This window comes from Papaver somniferum, unplaced genomic scaffold (assembly GCF_003573695.1).
Source record: "Papaver somniferum cultivar HN1 unplaced genomic scaffold, ASM357369v1 unplaced-scaffold_24, whole genome shotgun sequence".
NCBI classification, from domain to species: Eukaryota; Viridiplantae; Streptophyta; class Magnoliopsida; order Ranunculales; family Papaveraceae; genus Papaver; species Papaver somniferum.
In genome coordinates, this window is record NW_020634374.1 from 5,622,946 (window position 1) to 5,647,779 (window position 24,834).

Below are 24,834 nucleotides of genomic sequence, written 5' to 3' on the forward strand. Positions count from 1 at the left end.
GGGCATTTATCCTTAGAGCCAAAATATTATAGCTAGTGTAGGCATCCTTTTGATAGAAACATTCCAAAAAAAGGTTCTTGGATTTGGCAATGCCTTCAAAAGGGATATCACATATTAACCCACATTGCATTTGGGAAGTAGAAAGTGAAGATTCAATCCACATATGGGAAGACTGGTGGATCCCAATAATTCAAGTAACATCACCTTCAAACAACTCCCACTTCACTAGACACCTAATGAAGAACCTGATAAATCAAGACATTCTCGGTTGGAACTTACCTCTTCTTAACTCTATAATTGACCCTATCAATCACCATTATCCAAGGATACTCCAAAGTGGAACCCAATAGTCTTAGAAAATTATCACTGAGAAATTGTACAATGACATCAAAAGAATGGAACCAAATGGACCTACACAATGAGACATAATATGGCAGACGGATGTTTCACCTAAAATAAGCTATTTTCTTTTGAATGTGTTCAGAACATGCTTTCGATTACTATTAGCCAATATACCTAACACATGTGTTATTTTCTCTCAACACGGAAAAAAAATTGGAGCATATGTTCTTCACTTGTCTTTTTTCCTGAAGGGTATGGTTTGCTTCATCCAACAGTCCTTTCCCACCAAATATCTACCCATCTTCTGTGAGTAACTAAATTCTCCAATTGCACACTAATCCTACATGTTGGAATAGCTCCCAAGATCAATGGATGGAAAACAACATTATCATCACTATCTAGTATATTTGGAAGGCTCGCTGCGACAAGGTTTTCGCGGGCATTGACCTTAATCCTAGGTAAATCAATAAAAGAGCATAAATATTGGAATGGACTGCCCAAACAATACTAGCAAGACTTCTAAGCATAAACATACAATGTAGATATTACACAGACCATAATTAGACATGCCCACTCTTAAGAGCCCAAAAGATCAACTTTACGGGATATATCTATGACAAACATAGCCAAAATGAACAAGTATCTTTAATCCTAAGAAGTTCTCATGGTTGGTGCAGGGAAGTAAAGCAGTTGCAGTGCAAATCTCTAACCAACTGCAAGGGCTACCATTTTCTTAGAAAAGGTTGTAAAAGGAAAAAAAAAATCCAACCTTATATGAAGTGCAACTTCTGTGGAATTTTCATCTGGTTAGATGCTTATGTAGCTTCACACCAAGGCATTCTAGCACTTATTCCACCCACTATGACTGGTGATGACAAGATTTATATAAAAAAAACATTTGTACTGTCATTCATGTGAGGAATCTGATCACATGGCTTATAAGTTATAACTGCAAAATCAACCTCTTACAATACCATATCGATACTTTGATGGTAAGATGAAGCTGCTCACATCTACCATACCAAAATCTATTGCCAACAGATACTACTTATGTCATACATGTAAAAATGTTAAGTTTCTTTAAAAATATAAGAAAGTGTTGGAAGATGTATGAACCTAGCAAGTTGTAATACCTATGATGATGTTCTAGTAAGTTATTCTAAGTACTAATGAAACTGTTGCTCTAAGTAATTTTTTATAGTTTATTGTTTCTAAACTAACAGGCAACATTAAATTATACATTAACAATCCATTCACACACACACACAGTTTTTAAAGATAATAACTTTGGAACTATAGATTGAGGTTCCAAACAAGTTTAAAAACTTAGGTCTACATTGTTCATAAAAATGAAAACCTAGATATCGTCATAAAGTAGTTCATAAAGCAACTGCATACATTGTTCAAAACCTACGGAAATGTAAATAAAAACAACTGCAGTGGTCCAAAAGTATGAAAATTTGAACTTAAATCATAAATGATCATTCTTCAGTAAGATCAATTGAGGGCATTACCTATATCCATTTGAATCATTCTGCTCCTCCTTGGTGGTGAAGTCAATACAGACTCATGCTTAGGTTCAGCCACATGGTCAGACTCAAGTTTAGGTAGTAGTAGCGCAAACATCACATGCTCAGGAGTGAGTCTTTTTCTTTTCTTTTGTACACCACCACCCATGTTTCTAACACCACCTCTGGTTTTAAGACCATCACCACCCCTGGTTCCAACATCACCACCTCTAGTACTATCATCATCATATGTTCTTTTCATCAAACAACCATCTAAACCTTTAATAGGCACTACATCTAGATTTGGTTCTTGCATAGCAACATGAATTGGTTCTTGCACATCGACATGATGTGGTTCTTGCATAGCAGCAAGAAGTCATTCATGCGATGTCGGATGAGCAAGATATGTGAAAGATGGAGGGATTGCCTCCTTCTTTCCTTTGACCTATGCCATGATGCTCATGGGAAGCTTATCTATCATTGGATTTCTTTTTCTAACTGGATTTTATTTCAAAGATGTGTTCTTGCACAACAACAGGTGCAAAAGCCTAATGAATAATAACATAATAACACAAGTTATTATATGAAAAGGACTTAAAATACTAACACCTGAAAAATGAAATATAGTGTAAAGTTGTAGGGATCCTTGGAGACCCATGATCCCTTTGAGCCCTTAGAACTGCATCGTCACGTGGAATCCTTACACCAGATATGCACCCTCTTCTTCTATTGATTTTAATACCATACCATGAACCTCTTTTTCCACCTTTACCCCCACTTATATTACCTGGAGTCCAACCAGCCCATCAACCTCTTCCTCTTATGAAATATCTTCTATGAGGGACCCAAACTGGTGTTGTAGGTGGAGCCAATGCAACTGGTGGTTGTACATCCCCAAAGTGCAAGTACTCATCTCACCTTCCACAAATCATGCTACCTTCACTGCCACCTGTCCTGCTACCTCTTCTGTCACCTCTGTTGCCACATGTTCTGCCACCTCTACCACTATTTTGTTGTTCATTTAGATACTCTTCAAAATCCATAGCTAAATTCCTCTTCACATGTGGTTCACCACCTGTTAAAAAACAATATTATTAAAGTTAGTCAAAAACAAGATATAGGTAAAGACAATGACAAAACAAAAGATAAAAAATATAATTTACACTAAAGGAAAAATTTATTGCCTTGTGCAGCTCAAAATTCAGCCTTTCTAGGACAACCTCTTTTGTTGTGCCCAAGTTCAGTACATAATTTACACTGCTTCTTTTAACTATTTCCACCTCTAGCTTCGTCTATATCCTTGGTCTTCCTTTTGAGTTCTGGTGCAACTTTATGTTCAATGTTATCTTTTGAAGCTCATAATTATATACATTATCTATTGGACGAACCGTTACAACATATGTTTCTATGCACTTGTCTACAAAACGATATTCATCAAGTAACCTTCAAAAAAACAACGAGAAAACAACAATGTTGATTAGAGATAAATTTGAAGCAACAAAGACAAAGACAGAGCTGTTAAAGATACTGTTCACATGATTGTTGAATCAAAAAATTGTTAAAGACAAAGCTAAAGCAACTTACTCTTTTCAGTCAACATTTTTGCTATAAAATGAAGCATTAATTGCATGTTCATAAGGAATATTAGTGACATCCCAAAACCTACGACCACATTGATGCTTAGACAATGCTACCACCCAAGAACATCCATTCCTTTGATTAAGGATTGTCCACACATTTCTGCTAGTAGGGACTCTTTCAAATGATGTTGCAATGATCCTTATTTAACTTATAAATCCCTTTGATGTAGTTGTGATAGTGATAAAAAAAGGTTTGATTCTCAAACTTGTAAAGATTCGTTTTAGACTAAATTTCTAAACTTAAAATAGCAAAACTCAAACAAAGGTGATACAAAGTTAAGAGAGTAGTTTGATTCATTCCAGATTCTCAAAAGGAATTTGGAATTATTTCTCACATTCAATGGATACCTCTTGGAGTCACCGAAATGAAATCAAAGATCAATTTCTGCTCTAGCACACCAATTCTTGTAAAAAAATTAGCCAAAAAGGTATGGTAATGCTTCCTTTTATAGTATGTTGGGCCATTTGGGGAGAAAGAAATCGGAGACCAATGGCAAAGAAAAGAGACGGAGAAAAAGAGATGATGATAGTTGAAATCAAGAGATTAATTTACCAATGGGGAGCACTACATTCTTGGTTTAGATTTATGAATTTCAGAGATCTGGTTTTTTTATTTTTTTTAAATGGCACAGTTCGGCCCGTCCCCTGAACAAACCTAGCAAGCTGGACTAGCCCCACTGCTATCCCAACCGCCATCCCACCAACAAGTTCCAATCTCAGCTCTATCCATAGAGGAAATTGGTGAAAATAGGGGATCCAACCTTCCCTAATGGGAATCGATCCCCCTACCTCCTGTCCACACTATTAAAGAAAATGGGTGCCTCAACCATTGTACTAAACAGTTGTCGGCTCAGAGATCTGATATTGAACTAGAGATTTCCCGTTGTGTTTGGTTGGAGTTTATCCGGGTATTGAGCTTAGCTTGGGCTAGCTGATTATATTTTAAGCAGTTTAATTCTCTCAGCTTTTATTTTTCCAATAAACTTTCAACCTTTTGTTTCCCCTTTTCCTAATGTAATATTATTATGCTTAAAAAAAAAAAAAATTGCTTCTGCATAGTAGAGGTCGGGACATGCTACATCTTTTCACATTAATTTGCGTCAACTGTTTTCTTTACCATCTCACTAACATCTTATCCATTACGGTTAATTTTGAGATATTCTTGTCTTCATTTAACGAGCAGGTATGGAAAGCTGACCTTGTCTGGTCATATGTTTGTAGTAGTTCTAACACATGCAAAACAGTAAGTGTGATCTCATATAACACTCTTACCATCGGTGATCAATATCATAAAATGCAAACTCATTAACGAAAATGCTAGACACCCCAAGGGTTCATTAAAACAACAAATATAAGAAAAATAATAATTCTCGATTGATTGTAGAAAATCCGTGAGAAAATTATGGAGTGAAAATTTGAAAGTTAAAAATAGGGCCAATAATTTCATGGCATTCAGCGTAAGATTTAAACACGGTTAAGTTTTCTTTTTACCAGATCACTCTCGAGGTTTACCACGGTACTGGGAGTCTAGGACCTAGTTAGTAATTACTGAAAGGGCTTTTTAATAAAGTAACCACCTTTTTGAACCATATTTAAGAAACTGGCCGTTTTTTTGAATCTTTATATAAACTGGCCGATATTGACATTTTCCATCCCGTTTTTTTCAAAAAACGGATTTAGGTAGTTAACTGGCTACGTGGCAGTTAACCTGCTAGGTAAAAGACGACTTAACTCTCGTCTGAGTTCGTAACCAAACCAGTATCGAGTCAACTCGGTGACTCATTGCAACGGTCGGATTTGTAACGGTTGGATTTGTAACGGTCAGATTCAGCTTCATTCATATAAATTAGACCCTGCAGAGAAGAACCATAGTATTTGTCATACTCAACAGATCAAAAAAATAAAAATATATAAGACATGAGCCAAAATGAAGTAAACTCTCCAGGCAGCAGTAGCAGCAGCAAGGTAAGATTAAGATTAAAACAACCCCTAATTTCATGAAGTAAACTCTCCAGTCACCATATATAACTCTCCAGCCACACAAGGGTCAACACCATAGTCAGTCACAAATTCCAACATTTTCTTAATCAATGTAACAGCAGTAGGAACCAAATTACCATCTACCCATGATGCAGATTCAGTCCTCCTATTGTACCATGTACCCATCACTAAGTTAGCATACATTATTCCTATCATTATAATTGGTTTATTTCTCATCTTGTTGATCATATTGTTAAAAGACTCTGAAAAATTGTTGTTCATATGTTCACAACAGTGAATAGGGTTAAAAAAGGCCCTGGACCATGTAGCAGGATCTTCTCTACTGAGATAAGCACCAGCTGCAGCACTCTGTTTCACAATATTGTCAAAATGTTCCTGCACAGCCAATCAAAAACTAGCTAACTTGACTGTCAAATAGTGCATAAAACCAATAACAAAGAACTGTTGTGAACTGTCAAACCTGAAAATGCTTTTCTTTGTATGCTTTTGCTGCATTCCATAAAGAACTATATAATTCAAGACCCTTGTAATCCTTCTTGAAATTTTTGTATAAATGTCTGCATTTTAACACATTGCAATTAACATAAGGACTTTATCTGATCTGACAAACAAAAGAAACAAGAAACAAAGTTAGACAAGAAAGTTACCTCCAACAGTATCTGTGGTGATGGCCAGGGAACACTATACCAACAACTTCCAATAAACCTTTTTGCCTATCTGAAATGAAAGCCACTTTCACTGGATGTGCTAATATTGCATCCTTCAAATGCTTCAAAAAAATGATCCAATTTTCCTTTGTTTCAGCTCTGCATACCATAATTCCTAACATTACTAACCCATTATGTCCATCAAGTGCAGTTGCATCCATCAATACTCCCCCATATTCCCCTGTTAGATGGCAGGCATCAAGCCCTATAACTCCCCTGCATGCTTTTCGCCAACCCCTCATTGCAGGTTCAAATGAGAGTGTCATGCTTTCAAAGGTGTTATTCACTGTGTCAAAAGTGAACTTAGCAACAGACCCATCATTGCATTTTGTAAACATCTTGCAGAATGCTGGTACTTCATTGTAACTTTCTTTATAGTTCCCATATAATGACTCTAAAACTAGATTCCTAGCCTTCCATGCACACTGATATGGTATATTTACTCTCTTTTCAGCTAAGAAGTCTTCCTTGATTTTATAAGGGTCTGGAACAACTTTTTTAGGCTTATTCTTCATCTGATCAAGAACAAAATCCTTTACAAAATGAGGATCAGCAGATCTATTCCTATTTTGGGGATCCCCTTCACACTTATGTTCCAAATTCACTTTCCTAAGAACAAAAGTCTTCTCACCCTCTTTCTTGCTAGCATACACAAACCAAGGACAATCATGTTCTGTTTTAAACCTACACTCAGCCTTAATTCTAGAGGGAGCACTTCTATCCAAAATATATTGACACTTATTAAGAACACAATAACCCCTGAGATGTTTCTTAAATGCTTCCTTATTTGCAAATCTAGTTTTTACCTCCATTTTGCTAGGATCTACTGGAGTAAAAACTTCTTCTTCAGGGAAAAGATCTACATCATGCTCACCCTTCATGTACTGACCAAAATCATCATCAAAGTCATCCATGTAAGCAGGTCTTTCATCCACATCCTTACCTTCACATTCAAGATCAACATCAGTACCATATAATAAGTTACAAATTATAATAAATGAAATCAGTTATAAATGAAATATACCTTTTTCTTTGCCTTCTTTTTCTCCTTCTTCTTCTTCTTCTTCTCTTCTTCTCTTCTTCTCTTCTTGTTCTTCTTCATCTGACCCATACTCAATGTCTTCATCACTGTCATATACTGGAGGAGCTTCTGGATTCTCAATTGGGTGACATTCATCTTCTTTGGTGTTTTCCAGCTGAATATTGTCCACATCTTCAACAAACTTAACTTCATTTGTAGCTTTTGACTGACTGCAACCACTGCTACTAGCCTGAGAATGTTTGGACATGGGCACATCCATGAAACTCAGCTTTCTTGATGCACCTTCAACTGATTTATCCACACTATTTAGCCTTGGGGATCTTCTAGGGGTGGTTCCCTTACTAACTGTCTTCTTCTTTGGTGTAGTCTTTGGAGTCCCAAACACTGTGTCTTTCATCCCCATCCACAAACATATACATCCATCCTCATTTACAAAAGAATCCTCCCAAAAATTATCAAAATCATCATTGTTTAACAATGGCAGTGGCAGACATTCTTCCTTAAACCAATATAAATTAAACTTCTCTTTAACATCCATAGACAAACCCTTATACACCATATACTTAAGTGTCATCAAGTCTGTTTCATCTCTATGGCAATCAGGAAATACCAAAGTCTCATTCTTTGGCTCCGCATATACACTGATATTCCTAAATTTGAACTGACTGCAACACAAATGAAACAAAATCAGATATAAACCTATGAAAACCCAATGAAAACCTAATTAAGCAATATTACTTAAAATCAAACACCCAATCACGAAAATTAAACCCCAATTAAACAATAAAAATTTGGTTTCAAATAAACCCTAATTACAAAGGAAAAAAAACAGAAACCCTAAAAATCAATCGATCAATTAAATTAATTAACTATCAATACAATGATTTTCATCATATATTAAGTCACGGGTTTCGTTAATCTTACCTTGATTCAGACTGTTTCAATCCCGGTTTGTACCTCATCTTCACTGTATCACCACTATCTCTGAATCCCTAAATATGTATAACTTTTCTTCCAAATAAACTCTGGTCTTTCTGCTAACATCTATGTCTTCAGCAAAAACAACTTCAATAACATCAGCTTCAAACAACTTCAATACCTAACCCTAGTTTCAGAACGAGGGAGAAGAGAACGAGGGAGAAGAGAACGAGGGAGAAAGAGAACGAGGGAGAAAGAGAAAGTATGGTGAGAGATTACACCACACGGGTCTTTAAATGGGCAAGGGCACAGTCGTAAATTCTCCTACCGAGTTTGACTTATTCAACGCAGCTGACCGATCTGGTGGGCCCAGGTGTCAACTCTAACAGAAAGGCCAGTTTCTAAAAGAATTTAAAAGTTTGGCCGGTTTATTAATTATATGGTTTGAAGCAGGACACTTTATTAATTTGCCCTTACTGAAACCCAGACTATGGTACGCGGATTTTATGGAGTGGCCAAATTAACCGCGAATAATTCGGGCTTGAAATTGGGATGGTTTAGTTAAAGACTCTAAAAACTAAATGAGATGGAGTTCAAACAAGAGATTCCAGCTCCCAAGTCTAGCGCTCAACCACTGTTCTGTGTGTTGTTTTTTGAGTTAGTTTGTGTATATACTGTACTTGATAGTATATTATGTTAGAATTTATGTCTGCCATCCAACCAACCATTGTTTTTGTGTTGGTTCTTGTTTAGCAGTCGACATGCTTGTTACACAATCATGCTAAAATATTTTTTTTTCACATAATAAGTCATATCATATATATATTTCGCCGCAGGGTAACGAAATCGATATATAAATTAGTCATGTAAGGTCATAATACTTATCAATTTATTATGTATGTAAGCCGAATTTTGAATACCGAACTCACATTTCTAAAACGAATTATACACGTACGTATGCCGTTCCGAACTACCTACCGAACAACGAACAGTTGACCGACTTTTATACCGAACCCGACCTATCCGAATAAATCCCGTACATATGCCGTCCTGAACTTGTCCCCGTACCCCGAATTACTAACTAGGGTCTAGGATGAGAAAGGACTTCAGTACTGGGACCCAAACAGCACCAGTACTAACTTTTCCAGATTTCAGTGAACTGATTTTAAACTCATATGCACCAGCCAAACAGCGACACGTTTCAGTAGTTGCAGTGGCAGAACGTTAGTACTGGATCCAATAGATGTCGATAAGCGATTGGCTCAGGCATAAGATGGCACGTGATTAAGACAATGTATCACGTGAGCATGTAAATTTATATCGTCCCATCACTGTCGTAAAGTTAGGCAGAGTCTTCTCTTGTTGTTGGTGGCATTGGTCAGGGGTGGAACTACCTTGTGACTAGGGCTAGCTTAAGCCAGCCCTAACAAGAGAAAAAGTCATTTTTTTCAAAGCCTTTTTTAAATTGGGCCACAACTGGTCTATGAGTTTTATTCTTAAGCAAGCCCTGGAAAAAGCTCCAGCCATCCCTATATCCAATGTCTAGTTCCGCCACTGGCATTGGTGGTGGTGGTGCATGGCGTTGCTGTGGCGATTGAAATGAGTGTTCAGAATCGAAGCTACTCACTGTTTCTGTGATAAAGTTGTACTTAATTTTAGATATTTTTGTTGATGGAACTATAGATATTTTGGGTATAAATATAACAAGGAATAACTCATCCATTTCATGATTCACTTGTTCCTTTCCCCTTCGGTTCTATTCTTATGTTTCTCTCTCTCTCTCTCTCTGGTCTACTACTATTTGGGATATATATATATATATATATATATATATATATATATGGATACCTTCTGCATTGGCACCTACACCTTGCCTTCGAGTTGTTCCATAATTGGCAAGATTGGCAACCTTCTGCATTTGCACCTGCACCTCACTATATACGCACTGGTCTTTGTTGTTAGTGTTCTCCAATACTATTTCTTTGCAAGGTGTAATAACAAAGAGTTGGTGTGTGTAAGTGCAGCTGCAACTGCTGAGGGATGCCATCAGCCATCTCGCCTCTAGTTCACTTATTTGACCCTGCCTTTCAAGTTCCATAATTGGCAAGATCGGCAACCTTCTGCATTTGCACCTGCACCTCACTATAGGCACTGGTCTTTGTTATTACTCTCCATTTCTCTATTTCCGGAAAAGAGAAACAGGTGTAATATATAACAAAGAGTTGGTGTAAGTAAGGATGTCATCTTTCCCCTAGTTCACTTATTTGAGCCTGCTCCCTTCATCGAGTTCCATCTTTGGTTCTTGGATGAAACTACTGTCACTACGCGATCATTGCCATCACGTACTCAAGTTCCATAATTGGCAGGATTTGCAACCTTCTGCATTTGCACCTGCACCTCACTATAGGCACTGGTCCTTGTTATTACTCTTCATATCTATTTCCGGCAAAGAGAAACAGGTGTAATAACAAGGATTTGGTCTATATATGTAAGTGCAGATGTAACTGCTGAGGGATGCCATCTTGCTTCTAGTTCACTTATTTGAGCCTGCTGCCTTCAAGTTATCTTTGGTTCTTGGATGAAACTATTGTCACTGCACATCATGTACTCAAGCAAAAACACGGTTTTCCTCTTTTTCTGTTGAGCAGCGAACATGGTACAACTTTCTTTCTTTTTAGCAGCAATTCCCCTTGATAACAAGGAAGGATATATGCTTTTTCTCGCTACTTCATATTCCAACATTTTCTAACCCGTCGTGTGTAGAATGAAAACCAGGCTTTTCTAGGCTTCCTGGAGAAAGTGGGATAACCAGCGGATGACCAGGTTTATGATTCCACAAAACAGAAATTTATACCATCTAGACTGTTCTTTGAAGAGAGCCGTAGAAATGAAGGTGCCTCATCTGATACTGAAGTGTGATGTACACAAATGGTGGTGGACTAAATCAGTGTCGGGGAAAGATGTTTTCGAACGGAAGCGTGGCGCAAAGGCATCCACCACTTAATTATTAGTATTTTAACCACCTCCTTTTAACTGGGATGGTGTGATATACTCTTGTTAAGCGTGGCTATTTTGGGGCCTAGCTATTTGGGGCCTGTCACAACGTGACAAGATAAGACACTATGAAGTAAAAGGAAAAACCTCTAAGCCAAATATTTTATTTAAGGGATAATTTATTTCTAATTAACTAGTGTTAATTCAGGTGATTGATAGATGTTTAATCAAGTTAACTGTGAAATCAACTAACATTAATTCATCAGCAAAAAATGAAATTTTTTGATTTTTTTTTTTGGCAAAAATCAAACCAGAATCGGTGAATGTTCATGCACTGACATACCTATTCGGGATTGATGTTTTAATGCATGAAGAAACTCAAGAATTGGTGCATATTAGTTACTACGTAATCCGATTGTAGGAATTGGTAAGAACGATATATGCACATAGACCGATTCCAAACAATACATAAAAAAGAATCGGCTTATATAAGTGCTCATTAATACGGTTCCATGTGTTAAAAAGTACACCAGAAAATCCGATATTTTCCTACTAAGAATTAGCTTTTATGTAGACATTTACATGAACCAATCTAGCAGGGAAAAAAAAGAAGGACAAACTAAAAACTCGATATAAAAGCCAATTTTAATCCATACTGGAACTGAAAATGAGCATGACTTCATTCTCAATTTGAGAATGAGTACGAAGTACTCATACACAATTTGGTAATGGATATGAATTCGCACTCATTTTCAGTCGAGTATAAATCAAACTCATTCTCAATATAATATACTCGTTTTCAATTTGGGTATAAAACTTTCATTAGGAAAAATTGCGTACTTTCTATAATTAGAATTGGTCTATGTGGGAAAGAACATCGACTGATTCTAACTCGTTGCATATATAAACCGATTAGGGTTGCACAGGAATCGTCCCGTCCCGTAGAAGTGTAGAACCGTACCGGAGCCGCAAGAATCGTACCGGTACCGTCCCGGAACCGTGGTCAGATGGGACAGGTACAAGTACTAAAAACGATACCTTGCCTAGAGTAGGTACAAGTAACGGTTCTAGGTTATTCCCGTCCCGTCCCGTAGTACCGAGCAATAAGTAATACTCCCTCCGTCCCTAATAAGATGACCTAGTTGTAGTTTGCACAAATTTTAAGGCAAGGAGGAAAGTGGAGTATATTTAACTATTTTTTACAATTATACCCTTATGGGCAATAATTAGTAAAATTTAGAAACGATTTATCTCTTAAACTATACCACGGTTTTTTATAAAATTTATACTGTTGAAAAGCATTTTAAAACACCTATGCAACGAATATAAACATGACTATCAAATTATACATATTTCTTATAGAAAAATAATCAATTAAAAGGGTAGTTTTAGAAATATCCCTTAATTAGTGAAATATGTCATCTATTTATCGGACAAAGTTTAAAACCAAGTAGGTCATCTTATTAGGGACGGAGAGAGTAACATCTAATAATAGTTAGGGTTTTTGAAAATTAATTAGTTTTTGTTCATTTCTATTTAGTTTTTGTTGATTTCTTTAGATTTGAAACTGATTGTAATTTTTTAGTTTTTGATTTTAGGGTTTTGGAATTTTTGGTGTGGTTCATAACTTCATTTGAACTTAGAACTTAGAAGATTTTTTGCTCTTTTTTTTTTATAATTTTACATATGCTACGAGTAAAGAACCGGTATCGTCCCGTCCTGTACCGAGTTAAACAGGTACATGTACCGTCCCGTCCCATACTGCACAGGTACGAGTACAAGGTACAGGTACCGTCAATAGGGAGGTACAGGTACTCAGCTAGGCAAAAAGCCGTACGTTCCCGTCCCATGTGCATCCCTAAAACCGATTATATGGTTGATTTTCAAAAAAAAACTGATGAGAAAATTTCAGATATTCATAGTTAACTTATTAATGAATCTCTCTTAAAATGAACGGGCTCAAGGGATTTCACTGAATAACTCAAATTGTTTGTCTGCGGATTTTATTTTTTTTAGAACTTAAAAAAATAATAATAATAATATTGTTGCTCGAGATTAGATTTTAGTTTTTTATTTTGATTGAATTGAAAAAAAATTATGCTTTGATTGAAGATCTTGATCAAAGATTAATAGAAATGATTTTGGTTTTTATTTTTATTTGTTTTATTTTGATTGAAAATTTTGGTTTTTCAGATAATTTAGACACCCCTTATCATCTTTTTAGTAAGCCCAAAATAGAATAGCTAGGCCGCAAAAATAGCCAGGTTGTTTAGCTACAACCAACAATCTCCATTGTCAGGTAGATGTCTCTTAAGTAACCAGAGTTGAAAACTGGTCATATTCCCAAAATCATAAAGTATGGGAATAATAATTGACTGTTAAAATATAGATGGTTAAAAAGGACGCAAAAAGATTTAGTCCATTTAATTCTATTTTATTTTGTTATTTATCTTATCTTTTTCTTGTTCATATTTAAAATTAATCGCGAAATGGTCTTAACTTCTGAAATATAAGTAGGATTTTTATAAAATTTATATTTTATGCAAGGGCTCGAAAAGATCTACAAAACAAGATCCATTGTTGATATGAAATTCGATAAAAGAAGGTAATTTGAAATCTGACTGAGGATACATTATGCACCCAGGTGCAACCTGGCCAAAATTCATTTCCTATAAGAATATGCATTATGCACCTAGGTGCAACTTGGCCAAAACTTATTTCATATATGAATATATGTTATGCACTTAGGTGCACCTTGCCAAAACCTATTGCATATAAGAATACAAAAAAAATTATTATGCACCAAGTCAAAACCTATTTCCTGTCAAAATATACATCATGCACTCAGACGCATCTGGTGTACTTCGCGGATAAATCTAGGTTTATCCTAATAGTCATCTGCAAATTATTATGCTCAACAAAAATCACTAGTTCATGATCTCGAGAACATTTATCATCAAAACATCAACCAAAAACAAGTATTAAAGAAGAATACTATGCCGACTGTGACTATGTAAATGCAAAAATCAAATACACAAAAACCACATATGAAGTAAGCACCTTACAGTTTGATTTAGGATTTTTTCATGGATGAAAAATTCTCTACAAAAGGTTGCAGTTGGGAGTCATTAAAATCAATGTAAACACCTTCAATTTGGTGAGATGAGATTCCCTAACATCAAATTCCTCACTAGAATCTCTCATATCACTCAAATATCCCAAATTCCTTCTTCTTAATTCTTCTTCTACTAACACTAAATGATAAAATCAAAGTCTAAAATTTAATCTTAATACACTTGGGGATACTCAAAGGTAATTTAGTCATTACCGTAATTATTTGGATAAGAGATTTTCAAATTAATTCATAATGTTCCTGCTTTTTTTCTAGAGTATTCCCCGATTTACGAGAGTGTTCCCAAATGTGAATACTTCAAAAAAAAAAAAATCTCCTGAAATATGTAAATAATCCAACTCGTCATTAATATTTTAGGGATAAGCAAAAAAAAAGACATGAGGATGCAATTCCCTCTAATGAAAATCTCTCCAACTCTCTTGTGCAAGAGTGAATCAAGAAAAACGGATGTGTAAGGAATGTGTGAGGATGACTTATAATGGCATATGTGAAGAAACAAACAAGCCAAGTACCATCGTTACACTTTGGTCTCGTTTTGTCTCGTTTTATGTCGATTGAAAAGCGGGTCGTATACGGGAAATATGTTCCCAGACGCGCTTTAGAGGCTTGACACTTATCCCCGGCCTACTAGTCAAAAAGTCCAAGCTGCATTTTTTTTCAAACTTATGAAAAAGATGACAACTAAGTAAGAAGACATGGATTTTATACACTTGACTTCGGTCTCCTGCTGGTGCTAGTTTTAAACACTGTATGTTCACAGCTCTATATATACTAACAATGCCTGTTTTTAGTACTGGTATTCAGCAAGTCTTTAAAAGATTTGCATCATAAAACAGAAATATTCCATTCAGCTCATCTACTGAGAGTTTCGACCAACGAGGAAAAGATGGGGATATTTTTCCCTCAAGTGTTTCGATTATTGTGCCTGACTCTCCTCTTATCTCAAGTTGCTTGCAGGTGATTGATTTTGTAAGCTTTTATTTTGGCTAGATTCGTGCACGTGCTACGCACCGGTCATTTTGTTTTTCTTTTAACTTGGTGAGCGCGGTGTTGTACTTTTGATTTGGTGTACGCGAAGCTTGTCTCGTTCCGTGGCAATGCATTTTTGATTTGGTGTGTGCGGAGCTTCGGCCCGTCCCGTGGAGATGCATTTTTGATTTGGTAAGCGCGAGGCTTCGCCCCGTTCCGTGGAGATGCATTTTTTATTTGGTGAGCGCGGGGCTTCGCCCCGCCCCGTGGGGATGTACTTTTTATTTGGTGTGGCGGGAAAAATACATTAAATAGGTGGAGAATATTTTACTTATATTTTCGCTGAAAATATGTGGATTTTTTCCCGAAAAAGAAATCCTAATATGATAGGTACTTGAAATACCAAACACGATAAGTTAGGTTTTACTTTTGAGTTTGTAATTTTTAAATCAATCATATATTACCAAGTGTCCTCACCTAAATATTGTCACTAATAAATTCCAAATTGAACTTGGTTTCCTTTTTCTATTTACCTTTTAAACCAATCATATGTTGCCAAATATCCTCACTAAAACCCTCGTTTCACAAAACTTAAAAAAGGTTTATTTCGGTCAATAGGTAGCGAACGAGTAATCACCTTGCAAGCTGTATAAAATCCAAAACGTGTGGGAACTTCCTTGAAATATTTAGTTTCCTAATCGGAGATTTTCATGATTTTATTTTTTATTTTTTTTAAACCAATCATATATTGCCAAGTGTCCTCACTAAAACGCTCGCTTCACAAAACTTAAAAAAAATCTATTTCGGTCAATAGGAAGGGGGGATCTCCTCACTGTTTAATGTGGGAGTTTTATTTGTCTGGCCTTTTAAGTCTTTAATGTGCATATGCAAATACAAGTTCTTGTTCATGATGTTACCAAAATAAGTAAAGGCATTTATTTATCTAGTAACGCTTAGTTACCACTACTAAGTTCAGCATTTAAGATTCATTAAACTGCACTCGCATTAATGGTTATCAATTTGGTGTTCCTCTTTTATCTGTTGGATGATAAAAAAGAGAGGGAAATGCACTAATTCTTGACTTTATTATTATTCATTTTCAGGACTTCACCTCCATAACCACTATCTCTTGTTCAACCCACATGGGCAACACCTCGTCCAACCTTTCAGCCTCCTCGCCGTCCTCGGTCTCTCTACCCACCACCAGGCCGATTTGAAGATAAGCCAAGGCCACCACCACCAGGCCCTTTAAGAGGGCTGCCTTCGGGACGTCCATCAGAACAAAATTGAAGCATGGATTTTTGACCTAGGGACCAAAAGGATCCTTTCGTCAATGGGTTTCAGTGAATTAAAATTAAGTTTTAATTCACGTAGTCATATTAGGATTTGGAAAAAAAAAAATACAGAAAAAAGGTCAGACTATGTATGATTGTTATAGCTTGTTTCTTCACGATATTTCTTTTTCATTGATAACTTTTTATTTTTCATTTTGATCGGCAACGGTAAGAATTATAATGCGGGTTGTCAGAGTTAAGCAAACGTGCGCTCAAAAGAGCTTACAAACCCAGCCGAGCCGAGAAAAAGCACTTCGCAAAACCAAAATCTCCGGCCCACAAAATTAGAAAAAAAATTAAGTCAAAAAAATAAAGGCTTTGTATAAGTTTTAAAAATAGATCAAATTAAAAAAACTAACAGTATTTCCTTAAATAAAAAAAAAAGACTATCTCAATCGGTCATTACAAAGTGTAGATTGGTATTCTTTAGATTTTCAATATTTCTTCACCACAAAAAGGCTTAGATCTTAACTTGCTCGACGACAGTTTAAAATCAGCTACACCGCCTTCAAAGATAATGTGTTTTCTGTATTTCCAAATGGAGCAACAAATAGTTGCTCGAATAACATGCCATATGATCACAAAAGGACGTTGGAACTTCACTTTCCACCCTTAAACAATGTTGTTAGGAGTTGAACCAATTAAACCTCCTGCCACTTTAAATTGATCCCAAAATTCAGCCTAAAAATAGCTGTGGAACGCACAACACGCCCTTTGCATCAACGAGTACAACAATAAAGTCATTGATGATACCAATGACCTAAATTCAAAATTCATCGCTACTCGATACAAAAGAAATAAGAAAAAAATATATGGATTTCAATTGGATACTGTTGTACTTGCCATGCTCCATTATGACAAAAATAAGAAAGATTAGAGCAAGATTGTACAGTAATCATCTTCATTCGACTGGAATAAGAAGGTATATATTGCAGTGGTCTCCATGTGCAAGCGAAACCATATCTTAGAACGGTTCAATTATATTAAAAATCAAAGTAATCGAATAATCGTTAATCATAAATAATCTTTGGGAGGACGAGAAGGGGGAATCTCGAGCTTGATTATGATATCAATGACATTCATGTGTCAACCGATCGAGATGAAAAGAAGTCGCAAATTGCAAACCAACTAGTCTTGATAGTTTATGGTGAATGAAATGGGGTGGATGCAAAAGCATCCCTTGATATCCAAGGTTTCACAAAGGACAAACCTGTTTGACAACATGGTTGTCGACTACAAATACAATAGTAGAAGCTTTTGTTTGAAACCTGTTTCGAGGCATACTCAATATTTTTGAGGCATGCTAAATGATGATGCCATCTAGGGTATCTTTATAAGGGATGTCTAAGCATACAAAAATTACTAGGTTACTCTTTAATTAGATTAAATTATTTAAATATCCTTCCATTTAATTAAAAACTTAAACGAAAATAAATTAAGTTACTGAAATACTCTTAATTAAATTAAAAATCTAAACTAAAACTAACCAAAACCTAGAATCAGTCAACACTTATTTCTTATTCTTTCTTCTTCTTCTTTTTTTTTTCTTTTTCCATTTTCAGCAACTGAACCCCCCGATTATGTATATCAGAAGGTATTTCACAAAAATCCATCTAGATTTTGACAATTATTGCTTAGTTTGATCGATAAAATAGGGTTTCTTTGATTATCAAAAGTTGGTTCAGCCCAAAAGTTTGCGAAAAAACAGACGAACTTAGGCCTTTTTTTTTTTGCTATGTGGAAGATCAGTTCGGCTGTAATTAGTAATTCAATTTTTAGCCGAACTCAGGTTACAACTTAGGATTCAACGAAGTTCGGCTCATTCGACTTCTCAATATTTTCAGCCGAATAGGCAGAGTTTTGTAATGCAATACAGTTCGGCTGATTTAACTTGTATTGGTATTAAGACGAACATCACTTTGTGTGTCTCAAACTTTTTTAGTTATTGGTCGAACTATGTTCTTTAAGGCCGAACTTAGCATATACTTTAGGCGAGCTTTGGATTATTAGCCGAACTTTATATCGAACAAGCCGAATTGTTCTTCCCGTGAGAAGTTCGGCTCTTATATTTCAGCCGAACCAAGTATTGAACTCCGAAAAAGTTTGGAACATTTCAAATTTTTGGAGCTAAAAAAGAGAGATTAGACGTCGTATACGAGTATATCTGTGTATTATTAGCAGAAGGTTTTTCATTAATGTATTCGTCCTCTGGATTTGGCTTCAAATCCCCAGATCTCAAAAACCCTAATTTTTTTTCACTTCTTCTTCCTCACTCAAAAACCCCACTCTTACTTAAAAATCGGACTTTTTTCAACTAACTAACAACTTAACTTAGTTAATCATTAACACATTAATTAATCATTATTGTTAAAACTAAACATAATCACTAACACTAATTAAATGAGAATAGTTATGCCATTATAAAAAATAATAGATAAGGGGTGATGATGTTTTCTATTTAATGATCCTATTTTGGCATTATTCAGTATGCCTTGAAAAAAATCAGTATGCCTCAAAATAGGTTTTTTTTGTTTTGATGGAGTAAATTGGCCCATAGATCTCAGCCCATTTTGCGAAAGATGTGATTTCACCCAAAACCAACGAATCTATGACAACTTCTAATTTATTCAGCGTACTCAACTCGGATAATAACATGTTCCCCGCAAACGCATTCTACTAGTTTGAATTAACCTAACAGCTACTCTCAATTCTCAAATAACTACCAGCAAAATCCTGGTGATTTGGTGAACGAAAATTGCCTAAACACTTTCTCACTTTTGGACAAAAGAACCAAATCAAAATGGGTAAAATAAAAAATCCAAAGAATCTGACAGTGGGTTACGAAAATGATAGGATTACCGAGTCTTTCTCCCGACTCAAATCCCGCAACAAACAACACATGGAACCCATATTCACCCATTGATAATCCCAATACAAAAAGGGCTTCCATAACCATCCACTCCTTTATCGGGAGATTTTGCGGGAGCAAAAATCGATAGGTGCAGCACTCCTCCGGTGGGTTATGGACTTATGGTGATGCGTGCATGGTGGTTATGTAGTCGACTGGTCCTCTGTAACAAAACGTCAAAAACCTATCCCCAAAGTCAAATGCGCTTTAAAGGCTTGTGGTCAAAAGTCCACTTGTTTTCTCATCATTCCGGTTAGCTAACAGGATGCATTTATTTCTGTGTTAACTCTTAACACTAGTCTGGAGTCCAAGCTGTATTTTCAAACTTATACAAAAGAACGCAACAAAGTGAGAAGGTTACACTGGACTTGGCAAGTATTCAAAGATTTGCATCATAAGATGCCAATATTTTCTTGAAATCATCTCTTAGTTAGGATTTTCAAGCCGGTTTCTATCAAACGCCAAGCTACCGAGAGAAAAGATGAGGATGTTTCTCCCTCAGTTGTTTCGATTATTTTACTTGATCCTTCTCTTATCTCAAGTCGCTGACATCAGATAATTAGTTCATATGCTTTTATTTTGTTCCAAGATTTTGATAAAATTGTTTAGCCAACAACGCCCGATTAAGAAAAATGGGGATTGCATTAATCATGGACCTTGTTGATTTGTAGGACTTCAACTCCATTACCACTGTCTCTTGTTCAACCCACATCGCCAACATCTATACCTCAAACTGTTAATCCTCGTGATCACCCTCTTCTACCATCACCGCCACCACCATCACCAAGCGAAGCTCCACCAACTGGACGATTTGCAGATGACCCAAGGTCACCACCACCAGGTTTCAAAGGGTCGCCTTCAGGACGTCCATGAAAACATTAATGATGCACGAACTTTTGACTTAGAGAGCAGAAGTATCCTCTTGTCACTGGTTTTAGTGAACTAAAATCAAATTTGAATACTCCGAGTTGGGTTAACATTTAGAAAATTCAAATTAAACAAATTGCTTTGAAATAATGGTTATAGCTTGTTTCTTCAATATATTTTCTTTCGCTTTTGTTCGGGAATTTTCTGCTATCAATTATTGTAATACAATGCCCGCTCAACGGTTTCATTAATGAGCAGGGAGAAGAATAAGCAATAGCGTTAACTGTAAGTAAATAATATAAGAGTATATCACCGGTAAAAGTGAACATATGCAAATTCAATTACCAGATCTTAGATTTCAGATTAAAGTGAACATATACAGATCAATGAATCCCCTAGACTTGGGGTCTTCTGCTTCTTCTGTCTCCCTTCTTTTGCAGGAAACCTTGCTGCCAGACGCATTGTTCAATGCAAGCGAACTTCTAATAACCCTTTTCTTAGCATCTCGACCTCGTACGTTAACAAAACATCTTTTTTCACCAACAGATCAAGCCTAGCTATCTTTTTCAGTTAACATCTTTTACTTACCTAGACATGTTCATCTAATAAGTTCTGACTCATCATACTGCGGAATACTACAGTAGGCACAGCACAAGAATAAAGTGGACTAAAAGAATAGCATGTAACATCAAGTGATGGAAACATCTCTTTCTAGTTTAACAGTGTTAGAACCAATAACATTCAACGTACACCCTCATATAGGTATCCCTCTAAGGAAACTACTAACTGATTATCAAATCAAACAATGCGAAGGGGATGAATATGCCTCTATTCACAAGATAATTACAGGGATCCTTTGTTTCAAATTTTGCTCATGCAAACACTAACAATTAAGGTCCCCAAAAGTATTTGTAATGGTATATGAAGAACCCTTTGTGTTCTTTGTATTCAATCAACTTTTAGAGACCACTCATTTCTTACAATAATTAATAGAAGATGCAATCGTTGAATTTATAAAAAAGCAAATCTTTTCCGTCATTTATTAAAAAACAAAGGTACGCCCAAAATCAGATCAAAGATGGGTAACACCATAAGAAATAAAATGTACATCATAAGAAACCTAACAAGTCATTCGTGCTTATTCAAACAAAAAAAAAACATTACTAACTAAGTAACTGCAGAACCCATAATCTAATTACCAAAAAAAAACACCTAGTGTGTAAGATTTTATATTTTCACCTCAATCGCTGTTGCTGAAGTTTCTTCTTATTTCCATTTGTAGTCCTTTTCTCCACGTAAGTACCTGTATCGAGAGAAACCAGGCTCTCCACACAACTCTCTGGATACCTGCTCATATTAACACCATGGAGTAGAACCTTTCTAGTTTTTCCATTATCTTGCTCACATAAATTTAATTGGTTACTGTCACGGGTATATACTAGAATGTCACCATTTCTGAATGACCATATCGGCTTGAAAAATTGATACCTGGTCATTGATAGTCGGGTAGTAGAAAATATTGTAGTCCAAGAATTTGTTACTCCATAATCTAGCATCACCCATACATCCGTTCGGGAATTTATGACAGAACACACTACCCAAAGGAAGCCTTCCAACATCCCTACTTCTTTATACATTTTCCAATCCGATGAAGGTGGCAAAGTTTCTCCAGGAAAGGGAAAATCCCTGAGTCTCTCACTGTTAATATCAAAAGAAATTATAACTTTGGGGAAGATTACTTTGGTAGTGGAGGTGGTACTACCGCCTTTCCAGTGCAGAGCTCCATTGACGAGCACCCCAGGAAGCCTTTCGTGCAACTGACCAGGAAATGTGTAATGATCAGTGCATTGAATAGTTCTCCAAGACTTAGTCCCTAAAGTATAAACTTGAATCTTCAAGCAACCGGGATGTTCATTATCTGAAATTTTAACCAACTTGTAATCATCCATGTTGCTATCATAACCAAACCCATACCTAACAAAATACTCTGATTCAGCCAGAAAATCAGATAATGACACTTTAATATTCCTATATTCACCAGTTAATGGGTTCCAAATACAAATACAATTTTTCTCCTCAATACCCATTCCACCACTAGAAATTCCTAAGCAAATCAAGCCATCACAAGATCCGAGAGTCACAATAGCCTTAATTTTCTTATTTTCAAATGGGTAATCCATTGAAACAAGTTTCGCCTTTGAGAAACATGAAATTGATTTGTAATCCATGGAGTTAATGATAGGGTTCTTATTAGACCGAGAATGACCAAAAATGAGTCTAGGGTTGCTGCTGATACCGGTAAGAATAAGGTGATTCTTGATAAAATTAGGATCACAAAGTAGATTCCACCAAATCTTACAAACACATCTACAAGCTAAGATTGAAATCACTGGTAATCTGATAAAAATATCTACCTGAATCTCATATGGAAGACTCCACATTGATGTACGTTTTTCTCTTTGCAGATGACTCTCCATTGGGATTTTCTGATTATACCCAGAGATGTAGGATTTTGAGACTGTGTTGATGAGAAATGAGAAGAAGACATTTTTTAGGGTTTTTGACTGAGCTTTATTTTTTTCTGCGAAAGATTAGGAGTAAAATTAGGACCACAACACTGATCACCCAATTCTTCTAGGGTTGTTTTCAAAACGGGTTGGCGTTTTAAAAAAAACGGGTTCATTCTTTTTTCTTTTCTTGAAGCGGGTTGACCGGTTCATTCCAATTGTGTCTCCGGTTTCAATCAACCACCAAACTAACAGGAAAGGAAATAAGGATGAACATCTCTCAAGTACTTCGCTTATTATGCATGATCCTCCTCTTATCTCAAGTCGCTTGGAGTCTGTAAGTTTTTATCCTAATCCTAGAATTTGGTTGTTTGTTTTAGGAAAATGTACAAAACAATCCTAGTATTAGGACCCGATTCACAGAAGCATCCTACTGTTACCAACTATTAACAAAATGATCATATTTCCGTTAAAAAGGAAGTTAATTGGTGACTCACAGTTAAATATGTTAATGAAATTATCTATATGTCCTTTATATTATCCTTCCACACACAATTTTAACTTTTGTCTTCATTAATAATTTTTTTTGACGGTGGTGCTATTTGTAGGTGGTGGTGGTGCCGCTTACATATCGTTACACCGCATTTAGGATCGTAAAACCACATTCAGATTCGTTACACCGCATTCAGGATCGTTATACCGCATTCACCCAACGGGTTCACCGCTTCCCCTCCGGGGTTTAGCAGGTATTCCTAAGCTTCGACCACCACCACCACCACCACTTCAACCAATTAATTAACTAGGAAGGGTATTTGGAGGGAGGGTATATTTGGAAAAGATAACACCGTTTTATTTAAAAGTGTTAAATCGGATGGAAAAAGACCATTTTATAAATGAATTACAAAAATATGATCATTTTGTGACCGAATTACAAAAAATATGATCATTCTGTAATTGGCCGTTTGTTTTATCAAACAACGCCTAAATTAGTTCACTAAGATTGATTACATTTCACCCACAATGACGATTATCAATTTGGCACACTATTAATAGGTTCTCTTAGTTTTTGATCTATTTGATGATACGCTTACACAAAATTGGTTAAAAAGATCAAAATCAATAATTTTTGGGTAAAAAAGACTTGTACATTTTGATACTGTTTAAATGGACAAAAATTAAAAAGATACTGTTCAAATGGACAAAAAAATAAAAATAGCCAGGATGTAACCAGTTTCATCCTACCCATTTCAAATATTTTTTCTTATTTTTAATTTATATCAGGATGCATCCTTGCTATTTTTTAAGTTTAAGCCGCGATGAATCCAGTTTCATTCTTGCTATTTTTTTTTTGTCCATTTCACTAATACTAATTTTTAGTCGTCCATTTAAACCAGGTTTTAATTTTTTTTGGACAAATGACCCATTTTCCGATAAACTTAATGGATGGTGCATTAATCGGGAACTTTAATGATTTGCAGGACTCCATGCGAAGAAGACAGAGGCCGGGAAGCAGATTGTCCAAGGCATCGACGAAACAATCGTAAAAGAGGGCCCCCTTCAGGACGACCATGAAAAGAAAAATGACGCATGATCTTTCGACTAATAATGGAGCAAAATGATCCTTCTATCACTGATTTTAGTGAACTACGATTAAGTTTTAATTTACAAAGCCATTCAGAAAAATCAAACAAGAAATAGTGTGTAAAAATAATTGTCACAGCTTGTTTCTTTGCATGATATTGTAATTTATTATTCTTCGGAAATTTTCAGCTAGGTAGCACATCTTTTATCTGGCTAAATTGGGGCCTATACCACTTAATTGAGCCCTATAATTACATGACAAAATATGGTCATTGAAAAGTAAAAAAAACACCCATTATCCAATTATTTTTAAAAATGGCTAATTTATCTTTTGATTAATTAGATTTAATCGGATGATTAATTGATGTTTAATCAAATTAAAT

General features: G+C 35.8%; 2 protein-coding genes across 2 annotated transcripts; both read right to left on the minus strand.

Moving 5' to 3' along the window:
* Nucleotides 1–6,204: 6,204 nt before the first annotated feature.
* On the minus strand, nt 6,205–7,260 carry LOC113340958. Its single transcript, XM_026586004.1, has 3 exons — nt 7,223–7,260; nt 6,328–7,141; nt 6,205–6,208 (listed from the first exon to the last, which is right to left on the minus strand). Exons 2-3 carry the CDS (start codon nt 7,110–7,112, stop codon nt 6,205–6,207), a joined length of 789 nt encoding a protein of 262 aa, XP_026441789.1. The 5' UTR covers nt 7,113–7,141; nt 7,223–7,260.
* A 14,113-nt stretch (nt 7,261–21,373) lies between these two features.
* Nucleotides 21,374–22,990, minus strand: LOC113340817 (F-box/kelch-repeat protein At3g06240-like). The gene has a single exon (XM_026585881.1). It carries the CDS (start codon nt 22,838–22,840, stop codon nt 21,599–21,601), a length of 1,242 nt encoding a protein of 413 aa, XP_026441666.1. The 5' UTR covers nt 22,841–22,990; the 3' UTR covers nt 21,374–21,598.
* Nucleotides 22,991–24,834: the final 1,844 nt, after the last annotated feature.